This window comes from Vipera ursinii (genome assembly GCF_947247035.1).
Source record: "Vipera ursinii genome assembly, chromosome: 4".
Taxonomy (NCBI): Eukaryota; Metazoa; Chordata; class Lepidosauria; order Squamata; family Viperidae; genus Vipera; species Vipera ursinii.
The window spans coordinates 66,285,092-66,297,577 of NC_139514.1; the positions used below are offsets into that span (position 1 = coordinate 66,285,092).

The window sequence follows — 12,486 nt, forward strand, 5'->3', positions numbered from 1 at the left end:
CGATGACGCGTCTTTGGTAAAGGCAGCAGAGGACAGCAGTCGTACCTGGGGCGCTTCTTCACGTATCCGGAGTCCTCCACCAGCAAATCTACCGTCGGCCCCCGCTCTCTCCCCCCCCCGTGAAAACAGCCCGCAGCTCTGAGTCGGTTTCTTTATTACCTGAGCTAGAAAATGATTGGCTGTGTCAGTCCCGCCCTCGGGAATGACGCAGAAAATCTCCGTTTGATAGGCAGGTAGGGCTCGGACGCGGCCATGTTGGGAGCGGAAGTGAAATGAGTAATAGCCTGAGCCGCGGGACAAGTCAGGCGCTGAGGTTAGCTTTACCCAGCGGCGGAGGCTTCCAGTTGAACGTCTGCTCCTACGCCGGCGTGGGTATCCTTGCCTCATCCGGAGGGGTAAGAGCCGCGTTTCCGGCAGCCTCCTCCCCTTGGCGGGGAGGAAAATAACGAAGAGGGATCCTATGTCTCAGTGGTGTTCCTGAGGGGCGGCAAGAGACAACGGCGGCGGCGGCGGCGGGAGCGTGAAGGTAAAGAAGAAAGATGCCGTTGGCACAGTTGGCGGACCCCTGGCAGAAAATGGCTGTGGAGAATCCGGCCGAGAGCGGCAGCAGCGTCGAGGTAAGCGGATTGGGCATTCCCGCATCTGCGGGGCTCGGCTGGGCAACCGCGTGGAATCCCGCCTGCACCACCACCACCACCACCCCTTCTTCGCTGCCGGGCAAGATCAGGAGGAAGTGGGGGGAGAAAAGCGGGAGGAAAAGATCGCTCACCACCTCAGCAAAGGAGCGTCACTGCCCCGTTGCCGCCTTTTGTCCGTCTTTCATTGAGAGGGCTGGGAAGAGTCAGGCGCGCTCCATTTCCTCGTTTTATTTCTTTTAGAGGCGCTGGGCGGAAGCCGGGGAAGTAAAAAGGCTTCCTGCTTGCTTTGCCTCTTTGACTCGGGCTCCCTTAATCCTGTGTCCCCAGAGTACGTTGGGTTGCAGATCTTATTACTCCCAACCAGGGTGGGGGAGGAGGATGGAAGCCATTTATCTAGCAAAGCTGTTTGACATCAAGATTGCCTCATATCACTACCTCAGATCGATTTTTCAGTCAGTTTGTGACCATCTTTGTCCAGCTTTGCCTCCAACATTTCACTGACTAAATTAGTTGTTCGATTCTTATCTGTTCGCTTACAGTCCCCCTTCCTATAACCCTGGAGTACTGTATGCATGCAGCGGACTTTTGGAATAAAACTTGATAATATATATCCTTTTCTTCTCTGCAGCAAATAACATGCTTTTGGAACTCTTTACCCTCTTATCCTTTTACACTAATTTCCTTTGCAAACAAGTATAAAAGGGAGGGTTTTCCAAATAACTTTTTGTGTGTAGGGCTACAGAATGCTGTTCCTTCTAAATAATGGAACATCTATGATTTGGATTGTATGCCCTTTGTTTTCATTTGCCTTCACGCAGACATTCTCATGTTAATTTAATAACATCTTTTTTATTATTTGACATTTTCCTGTTTTTCACAACAGTATCTTCCATGATAAAGGAGCCTTTTGAAATGGATATTTGTATTGTGTCTCTTTTATAGAGATAGTGTTTAAAGCATCCCTTCTTTGTAGTTTTTACGGTTTATGGGGAGAAATGTTACACCCACCTTTAACGCTACAGAAATATAACTTTCTGTGCGAAGTTTTTAGTGGCTGTTATATATGAATTTGCTAATGCAGAACTATAGAGACTGTAAACATATCTTCCTCATTTTGTCCTCTTGAAGGTAATATCGGAGTGGGGTTGGGGCTGCCAGATTGTCAGCCTTGGTAATGCACAGTTGAAGGACTCCTGCCGCTTTTGTTCCCTTTGGTGGTGTCTGGTTACTTTCACATCATTCCTCCCTCCATTTCCTCTCATTTTGCCCAAATGCTTAACTTTCTCCTAGTCTTAAGAAGAAGGAAGAAAGTTTGCAGCGAGGGCTAGATGTTTTTTTTTATACTTTTTTTAAAAGGAAAGTTTGCACATCTTGCTTCTGCTGTAAGAAAGACACCGGCAGAGGAACTGGTGATGATTTGTTTCCACATTTTTCTCACAGTTCATATATTTCAAGAAGCAGTTTGTGCTAGTTGTTCAAAATAGTTTATCCAAAATAGTTTTGGCTAAATTTAGATTGTCTGGCTTAATAAATCAAAAAGTAATCCTGAGAAGTTTGATTACATGCTTACAGGGTTCACTTTGTTATTTTTTGGGATAATGGTAATTATTGTGTCTACCTTATTTAAATGTATATAATTAGGTGTTAATTTGTTTCCTACTCATAATCCATTTTATATTACACTTTTATGTTTTACCTTATGAATGTGTTAGTGATCTTTTTTAAAAAAAATTCTATAGATGGCAACATAATTACCATTTTACATGTGTGTGTGTGTGTGTGTGTGTGTGTGTGTTTGTCACTGGAGGGTACAATTCCATGTTTATGATAATTTTTTCACTCTAGTATTCAATGTATCAGTAACTAAAATGAGAAAGAAGAGAACCCAGTGGGTAAGATATAATTGAGAAAATAATGAAACCAGATGAAATATTGTTAGATGTTAAGTAGATAATTTAATTTTTATGCAATATTTACACACATTTGATTCAGATACATACCTTAATCAAATTTTTAAAAATGTGTCTGGTGATTAAATCTTTTGAAATTAAGTTTGATCACTCGTTTCTAACTCATATCTCCTATAGGATAATGCATAGAAGATAAGCATTGTTTTTATTCCAGCTGTCTGATTGTATGCCATCCAAGTCAATGTCAACTTTTAATGACTACATAGATTTTCTCCTGGACAATCTGTTCTCCACTTGGTCCACCAGAACTTTCAACAGTGCACCCATTGTGGCTATAGTTCAGTCCATCCATCTTGCTACCGATCACTCTTTTCCTCTTCCCTTGCACCTTTCCCAGTGCACAGAAATCCAAAAGAACTACTTTAGACATTAGACTGGAAAAATGGAAATGCCAACCAATTGCAGGCATATAGTTCAGAAGCCCAAGTATGTGATTTAGAAACACTACATATGCTTAGATAAGCTTAAGGTGAACTCAAAGCTGTGATCAAAAGGCTGCAAAGTAGGGCCAACCCATACCTTATATGCCAGAGAATTTGTGTGATGAACTGTCATCTTGAAATGTTTAAGGAAGTACATCTTTTTTTCCCTTAGTACTCTAGAGCAGAGGTCCCCAACCTTTCCTGTTTGGCGGCCCGGAGTGAAAGGGAGGAGCAAGAAAATTTATGCCCACGCGTGCGCATGCACAAACAGGCTTCTTACAGCCCAGTGGTGCTAGCACCCGCACCCGCACACATACATAAACAGAACTGCATGCACCCATGGCACACTAGTGCCTATGTGATGCTGACGGGGGCGCTAGCCTCCTACGCAATGCTGGTGGTGATGCTAGTGCCCCCTGCACATGCGCAAACTAGCACCCTTGCAGCGACTAGCATCCTTGTGGAGTCGCTAAAGCGTACTCCCCAGCCATTCCCACAGCCCGGTGGCCACTAGGCCACAGACTAGTACCCCATAGGTTGGGAAACCCTGCTCTAGAGGCTTATATTACATGTTAATCTGCCATTTTCAGTTCATAGAGAACAAACTGAGTCATTATTCTTAAACAGATATTATTAGTGTTTACATCTTACAGTACTTGAAATAACAATATTTCAAAACATTGGGAGAAAGCAAGACTTTAGTTTGTCTAAAAGTAGCTTTGCTATTTTTTTAAATAATTATTGGTTTACAAAACTATGTTTTATATTTTTTAGATAAGCAAAGGCAAAATTGGTTTTGGTTAAACCTTGGAAATATTAATATAATTATACTGATAGTCCTCATTTATTGACTGCTTTGGACAATGCCCATTCAGTTACAGCAGTAATGAAAAAGTAACTTTGTGACCAAAGCCCACATTCTTGTCCTCGGCATCTCTCTTTCAATCATGTGTTTCCTATTATAGTCAGTCAGTACATATTACCTTGTGCCTGAACCATTGTGTGCCTGCTTACTCTCTTGTAATCCCTCCCTCTGCAATGAATGTAAATAGAAGCATCAATTATCTTCTTGCTAATTATCCTAGCACTGGGCAAGCATTCCGAAGGTTGAGGAAGTGAGGTTAAAGTAGCTTCCTCATAAATTAAGTTCTGGAAACCTTTCTTACTGTTTAGGCTCACCTAGCCATTTGGGGTCATATCCTTCTGACAAACCAAAGGAAAGCTTAAGTAAAATCGAAAGCATAGTTGTTGTCATATGATTTTCATTTACCGTGACTTTGTGCCCGCCCACCCACAACAGTTTACAGGGTTTCCCAGGGCAGACGCTCTGGACGCGAGGGCAGTGCCAGCAGAACACGCCTTCAGGCAAGGAGAAGGGTGGCGTGGACAGGCGGGGGCAGCTGAAGGACTGGGTGACACAAGTGTCTGGCAGGCAGAGGAAGGCGGCAGGGACGGCTTGTGCTGCCTGGTCCTTTGACTACCCCTGCCTGTCCGCGCCGCTCTTCTCCTTGCTTGAAGGTGCTTTCCACCAGCACTACCCTCGCCTCGTGAGTGTCTGCCCTGTAAGCCATTGTAAGCCATTGCAGCTGTGGGCAAGCAGACGGTGGGAGGGTGCAGCTGAACGGCTTCGGCGGGTGTCTGGCTGGCAGTGGGAAGCAACAGGAGGCTTGTACCACCCAGTCACGGCACAAGCCATGGGAGAGTTGAAGGAAGAGAAGGAGGCAGGTGATCTGCAGGGCAAAGCAGGGGTGGCCAGGACCGAAGAAAGCCCCTCCATCAGCAGACGCAGCTGTTGCAGAGTGGTGGAGGATCCTTTCGCCTAGCTCCAAAATACTGGAGGGAGAGCTGGTAAGGTGACCATGCCTCCCTCGCCCATCCTCCATAGCATGGCAGTCCAGCTCGGGAAGGGAGTGAAAGGGAAGAGGCAGGTAGGCAGTTGGGTCATTGAATGGACAGGGGGAGGTCGCCAAACGGGGAGCGGCCTGCCTGCAGGGGCCCTGAGGTAAGTGGGTGCAGGACACGTGGAGCAGCTCCACTCCCCCACACCTGCTTCACCTCACCTTGTGGCAGCAGAACCGGTGCGACATGCATTGTCCTGCCCCATTGCTGCAGCAAGCAACCAGATGGTAGGACGGAGTGGGCAGGCTCTTAACTAGGGCTTATTTTTGGGGTAGGACTTACATTAGGTGCATGCCCAAAAATCAGGCAAGGATTTATTTTCTGGGTGGGTCTTATTTTCAGAGAAACACAATAGTGACTGCTTTGCTTAGTGACCAAGTCACTAGCACCAATTGCAGTCCCTAAATGAGGACTATCTGCACTTCAGTTGCTCTAATAAAGTTCCTCCAATAACTCTTCTTTAAATTATAATTTTTGTAGAATGGCCAACAAATTATGGATGAGCCTATGTGCGAAGAAGAACTAAATCTACAAACGGTAAGTAGAATATGAAGATTCATAATTTATTTAGATAATTTCAATCCATGAGTTAAAGGGACTTCTAAGATTTAAAAATAAAGGTTCTTATATGAACTATTTAGTAACACATGTGCAGAATTTCAGTAACATTTATTAGTTCAATTCCTAATAAGACAAATGCATTGATATACTAAGCCTGATGTAAAACTTTCTATAATTGTTCAATATTTTAACTAAAAGTATTATCACTGAGTTTGTATCTTATGATATATGACTGTATTTTATGATTATAATCATGATTTATCACTTGTTGCTTGTATGTACACAGAGCTTATGCACCAGAGACAAATTCCTTGTGTGTCCAATCACACTCAGCCAATTCAGAATTTTATTCTGTTCTGTTTTGTTTTGTTCCATCCTAAAGTATTGATATGTTGGATGCCTCAGGGAATATTTAGCCTCAGGCTGTGATCATCTTGCTCTTGGAGATGCAATTAAGAAATTTCAATATTAACTCATATAACCTCGAGCTATCTTCTATTATCATGTCTTGGGCTGAAATCAACAGCATTGCTAGTATAATTTTGGATCAATTGTTGTGAACATACAATGTTCTTCTTGGCAGTATTCTTGGTGTTTAGAATTGTGGGCTTTTGAGGCATTGGAAGTTTTCCAATAAAATGGTGTGTTGTTGATATGTATTACCTGTGAACATCCATATTTGTTATTTTTGACCAAGGAACAATAAGACTTTCTGCTACTGTAGTCCATTTTTTCAGAATTGTTTTACTTAACATAATTTTCCAGGATCTTTCTTCACTTTTTATTATCATGATTATTAATTTTAAAATTGCTTTTTAATACAGTTGCTTATATTTGTACTTTTGTAAATTAGTTTGTTATAAAACTTTTGAATGTTTTGCACACCTCCATAAAACATATTTTTAATGCAATACAACTCCTGTGCTGTAACTATTTTTTAAGGAAATATAATTGTTATTAAAATCCTCTCTTTTTAGTATGCATCATGCAATTATCCAATAAGTCTACACTGTTCTATTTTTCCGTATTTTCTCACCCTGAAAATCCTTAAAGATGGTTCATTTTTGTACAAGTAGTCCTCAACTTACAACCACAATTGAGCCCAAAATTTCTGTTGCTAAGTGAGTTTTGCCCCATTTTATGACCTTTCTTGCCACAGTTGTTAAGTGAATCGCAATAGTTGTTCAGCTAGTAACACGGTTGTTAAGTGAATTTGGCTTCCCCATTGACTTTGCTTGTCAGAAGGTTGCAAAAGCTGATCATATGACCTGGGACACTGCAACTGTCATAAATATGAACCAGTTGCCAAGCACCCAAATTTTGGTCATGTGACCATGGGGATGCTGCAATGATCATATAAGTTTGAAAAATGGACAGTGCTGTTATAACTTTGAACCATCATTAAATCAATGGTTGTAAGTTAAAGATTATCTGTACTGAGCTTAGTATTTCTGATCTTCCTGGTACTTCTAATAAGACCCACTACATTCCCACTTCTCCAGTGTATAACATATCAATATAAACTTATCAATTCTTTGTTGAGTTGTACCTAATTTTTGGTTAGTATAGTATCTTTTCCTCAGTGATCAGCAAGTCGTTTCTAGTCAGCTTATAAATTATGTCAGCCATTCTCTGAACATGAAAACCTTATTTATTAAATTTGTGTGCCATTTCATTTACATTTAATTGTAATAGAAGTTGAATAGAATCAAAGCATTATTTTTGTAAGTATAAGAACAGCTATGATTTCTCTTTTTTAAAATATAAGATAATCTTTATTGTCATTTTACTGTATGTGAAATCTCTTACATGAAAGAGGTAATCAAGACTGGTATTCATAGTTAAAAGGTGTTTTGCTCAGCACTTCAATGATAAAAACAATAATCTGCTCTTAAAAATGGATAAATGAGTGAGATATTTGTTAAGTGAGTTTTTCCCCATTTTATGACTTTTCTTGCCACAATTGTTCAGTGAATCGTTGTAGTTGCTAAGTTGGTAACATGGTTGTTAAATGAATCTGGCTTCTTCATTGACTTTGGTTGTCAGATGGTTGCAAATCTGATCACGTGACCCCAAGATATTGCAACTGTCATAAATATGAATCAGTTGCTAAGCATCTGAATTGTCATGTGACCATGGGGATGTGCAATGGTCGTAAGTGTGCAAAATGGTCACAAGTCACTTTTTTCAGTGTATTTGTAACTAGTACTTAATGTTTTTTTCTTTGATCAAAGTAGTCAATTTCGCTATCTCTGCTAACTCCGTCAACTTTTACACCCATTGTGGGGATCAAAATATATCCTTCCATTTTTGTGCATAAAGCAGTCTTGCTGCCGTCAACATATATAACATTAAAGTTCCAATTTTCCCCCCAAGTCTTTTGGTATAGGTTTGTGTTAATTGCATTGTATATTGCTATTTATGAAAAATGTACTAAAATGAATTTTAAATTTTTATTTTATATAGTATTTATGGGATAATGTATGTCATCCGATAATTGAGTATAAATGAATTTTTACTTCCTTAACTGCTTAGATTGGAGAACAATCTAAGGAGAACAGTGCTGTTTGGGGAAAAATGTACACTAATTTTATATTATATAAAATTTTTATTCATTTTGGTGTAGCTTGATAGTCAAGTAATAGTAGTACATAGTTAATGATTATAATATTTATCAAAGATAAATGTCAACTGTTTAAAGCTAGGAATATAAAACTATTCAGTTGGTATTTCACAATGACTAAAATGACCTGCAAATGACTAAGTTATAGTGACTAAGAATGATCTATAAATCAGGAAGATTCTGATTAGAATTTCACTCTGGCTGCAAATACTTTGGTTAATTTAAGGCAAACTATTTATTCCATCCTGTGTTCCCCAGTGAGTGCCATAGGAAAAAAAATCATACTGGTCCTTCTTATAAAGCTACTGTAAGGTTGTGACAAAATAATGTGTGATAGGGGGAAAGGAAGACTCAGTGAAATATTTATTTTATTTTTATTTATTAGAGTTTAGCCTTAATTCCTAGGTAACTCAAGGCAGCAAGCATACATAATACTCCTTCCTCCTCCTGTTTTTTCCAACAACAACTTAGTAAAGTGGTTGGACTGAGAGAGGGACACTGGCTTAAAGTTACCTAGCTGGCTTTCATGCCTATGGGAGGACTAGAATTAAGTCTTCTGGTTTCTAGGCTAGCACCTTAATCCCTACACCAGGGGCACCCAACCTGTGGTCTGCAGCCCACTACCAAGCCACATCAATGGCTGGCCGGTACACACATATGTGCATGCATGCACAGCCCCGCTCACAATGTTGCAGGTGTTCATGGCCCCTCTCGTGCAAGCATCATGGGTAGTCACGGCCTCACTTGTGCGAGTGTCTCTGCGGGCATTCGCGGCCCAATTCGCATGAGCATCAGAGGCGTTCATGGCCCCGCTTGCGTGAGTGTCATTAGCATTCACAGCCCCATTCATGTAAGCGTCACCGTGAGCATGCAGGTGCTCGCAGTGCCACTCACATGAGCAACGGATGTTTGTGCACGCGCACATGTGCTTGCATGTGTTTATCCCCCCACACACAAAATCTTCCCTTCTTTCCCCCTTCCCCCTGCTCCAGGCCACCAACTGCGAAAGATTGGGGAACTCTGCCCTACACCAAACTATTAAATCATTAAAATATTTAATTATTAAAGATGATCACATGAAATAGATTAAATTATTAATTAAAAATTAATGTTCAGTATCTATTTGAGGCAATTCATTATTATCATCTTTTTCTCTTTCTTCTTCATTAATAGCTATTGGTTATATCAAGTACTCATATATTAATTAAAAAAACATCCATTAGTGTGACAAATTTCATATTAGTTTCTCATACACTGTCCAAATCAGCTCTGTTTCCGTTAGCTCTTCCATGTAGCTCTTTCCCTTTTTATTTGTTGTTGGTTTGAACGAAAATAGATGATGTTTTAATACGAAATGTTTAATTTCTGGAACATTGCAGCACCAAGCACTTAAGCTCCTAGTCTTTTATGATAGATTACTAAGAAAAGTTAAATATCACACTTCCTTAGCCCTCATTCTGGCTATATTTATTTACCTTTTGCAAATTTTGATAAAAATTAGTATGTATTAGTATTAGTATGGAATTCGATTTTTTTTAATAGTGAAAGAGTAAATTTGACTTTTTTCCCTAGCTCTTAATAGGCAGTTATTATCCAAGCAGTCTAGAGAAAGCAAAATAATGTTAATTATTAGCATGAAGTTTATTTGAATGCCTGCTGCTTCTGATAAACTTTCTTGGATTAAACAAATACGGGATTGAAACAGTGATAAATATTTAGGTCCATCTGAAATTTCCTGAATTGAACTGGACACTATATTCTTACATAGTGTCTAACAAAAAATCTTCCATTCTTCCTCTAACAAAAAATGAAGTAAGATATTTGGTATTGGAACAAGAATAATGCAGAATTAGATCCTAAATGTTTCCCTATAGGTAGGTGGCTGGCTGCTTTCAGTTATTTGTTGTTAGTTGCGAAGTCGTGTCCGACCCATTGCAACCCCATGGACAACGTTCCTCCAGTCCTTCCTGTCCTCTACCATCTTCTGGAGTCCATTTAGGCTCATGCCTACTGCTTCAGTGACTCCATCTAGCCACCTCATTGTCTGTCGTTTCCTTCTTCTCTTTCCCTCAACCTTTCCCAGCATTAGGCTCTTCTCCAGTGAGTCCTTCCTTCTCATAAGGTGGCCAAAGTATTTGAGTTTCAACTTCAGGATCTGGCCTTCTAAAGAGCAGTCAGGGTTGATCTCCTCTAGGACTGACCTGTTTGATCGCCTTGCAGTCCAAGGGACTTTCAATTATACTGGATGTTAATTCAGTCAATTCTCTTACCTCTGTGATTGAGGTGAAGGAATCCTGCCATTTTCATCAAACAGTAATTTACTAAAGACTTTAAAGCAAGAATAACAGATTTCAGGAAGGTATCTTTAACACTACTCTGGGCTAAATACAGTATTTTAAATCATAATGGTAAATTCTCATCCTCGGTTATGGTGAATCAGTTAAGGTAGAGTCTCTTTGAAATGCTTTTTTTCATATCTGAATTGAGTTGCATCCTGTGAGATAAATCTTCAAAAGCTCCATTCTCCACTTTCCAACAATCACTTACGTACATAAACTTACGTTAAAATTCTAATTCAGAATCGGTCTGTTTTGTCATATTCTGCTTAGAATGCAGAGGTACTTATTAACTATGTATTCTTTTCAGACTGGTTTTTTCCCAAGGATACTGAAACTGTTTTGATAGGTAACTCATACTGGATACTGGATGGTGTATAATTATACACATTGTTGATGTATAATTCAGATTTAAACATCCACATATTTATATCATATTCTGTTTCCAAAATTGTATTAACAAATTTATGAATATTAAACCTAGAAAGTATGATAGTAGGGCAACTATCTGATACATTATTTTTATTTACTTTTATCCTGCCTTTATTATTTTATACTACCAACATAATGTAATCAACACCAAAAAGACACTTGTCTTAGATGGCCAATAAACATGAACAAATCATTTGTTGAATTAGTATAATTTTAAGAGCATTAAAATATATTCAATATTCTTCAAAAAATCTCTGATATTTTTGTAACACAGGGGTTCAAATTTTTATTCCACAGTTGCATTGTGGGCGTCTCCTCAGAAATTTATTTAATAGGAAAGCTGTAACATGCATTGTAATTTAACTTTTCTATAAAGTGATTTTTTAAGGATTCTTGTTCATGCTCGTATTTGTTTTTCCTGAAGTTTATTTTACAAAGTACAAATGTTTTAAAATTAAAATATACATTTTGTGACATAATTTGTAAACCTTGCTATATTTTGAATTATATTTGGTAAGTTGCTTTTCAATAAGGTTGAATACTGGGATCAATTAATTGTAATTTTTCCCAGATTTTCAAACAAACAAAAAAGTGACTTACAACTGGTCCTTGCACTTAGATTGTTGCAGCATCCACATGGTCACGTGATCAGACTTTGGGCACTTGGCATGCATAACCGCATGATTATCATTTACAACCTTTCCACTGGGCTTTCCACAAAGAAAGGCAATGGAAGAAGCCAAATTCATTAAGAATCACCATGATTCGCTTAACTGCACTGATTGGCTTACCAGCTGTTGCAAAAAAGTTGTAAAATTGGACTTGACTTAGTTAACGATCATCACTTAGTGATGGAATTTTTAATCTGAACTGTGGTTGTAAGGCAAGGACTGCCTGTAGCTAGTATAGCATTAGATTAGAATTTTCCAAATTGTTTAAGGTGTGCCGTAAAGTAAAAATAATCTGAGTGCTGATATTTTTAGTGGTTTAATATTATTTAAAGAAATTAAAACCGCTTAGACTCCCACAGACTTTAATGTAATATGCCAAGAACATTTTAGTATAACACTGTAGGATGGAAAAGAAAATCCATTTACATCTGTGTTGAATTTATCATTTCACAGATTCAAGAAGACAACTTATCTAAATTCTGAACAACTTGCTAAAGGAATGAGAAATTTCACAGCTGTGTCTGGACTGTTTGTGATAGAACACTTCATATTTTGTCTCTAGATTTATCCTTCTCATAGACAGTTCTTGGTTTTTTTGACATTGTTATGTGGTAGTCAAGCTCAGGGGTCCCCAACCCCCAGTCTGTGGACCAGTACCGGGCTGCAGCATACAAGCAACCGGTCCGCCCAAACAAGCAAAGCCCCATCCATGGGATGCAGGCAGCACACAAAACCCTGCACCCTCCAGTCCACAGAAAAGCCTCTCTCCACAGAACCGGTCCCTGGTGCCCAAAAGGTTGGGGCCCTCTGATCTAGATTCCATTCAATATCCTCATTCATTTATTTAAGCAACAACAGTGACCCAACTAGATTCAAATTTTGATATAAAATGTAATACATGGATGTAATATGCCTTATGATTCATTTATCTACC

At 39.3% G+C, this 12,486-nt stretch overlaps 1 protein-coding gene across 2 annotated transcripts in view; it reads left to right on the forward strand.

Annotated features, from left to right (window-relative positions):
* The first annotated feature begins 281 nt into the window (after positions 1-281).
* Positions 282-12,486, forward strand: part of RPS6KA3 (ribosomal protein S6 kinase A3) — a 62,767-nt gene continuing 50,562 nt past the window's right edge. The window contains exons 1-2 of one of the 2 annotated variants that reach the window (XM_083362669.1): positions 282-617; positions 5,410-5,466. In XM_083362669.1, coding sequence (XP_083218795.1) covers positions 540-617; positions 5,410-5,466 — 135 coding nt within the window. In that variant the 5' untranslated portion in view covers positions 282-539. The remainder of the gene's footprint in view (positions 618-5,409; positions 5,467-12,486) is intronic. The other variant, XM_083362668.1, reaches the window with a different exon arrangement.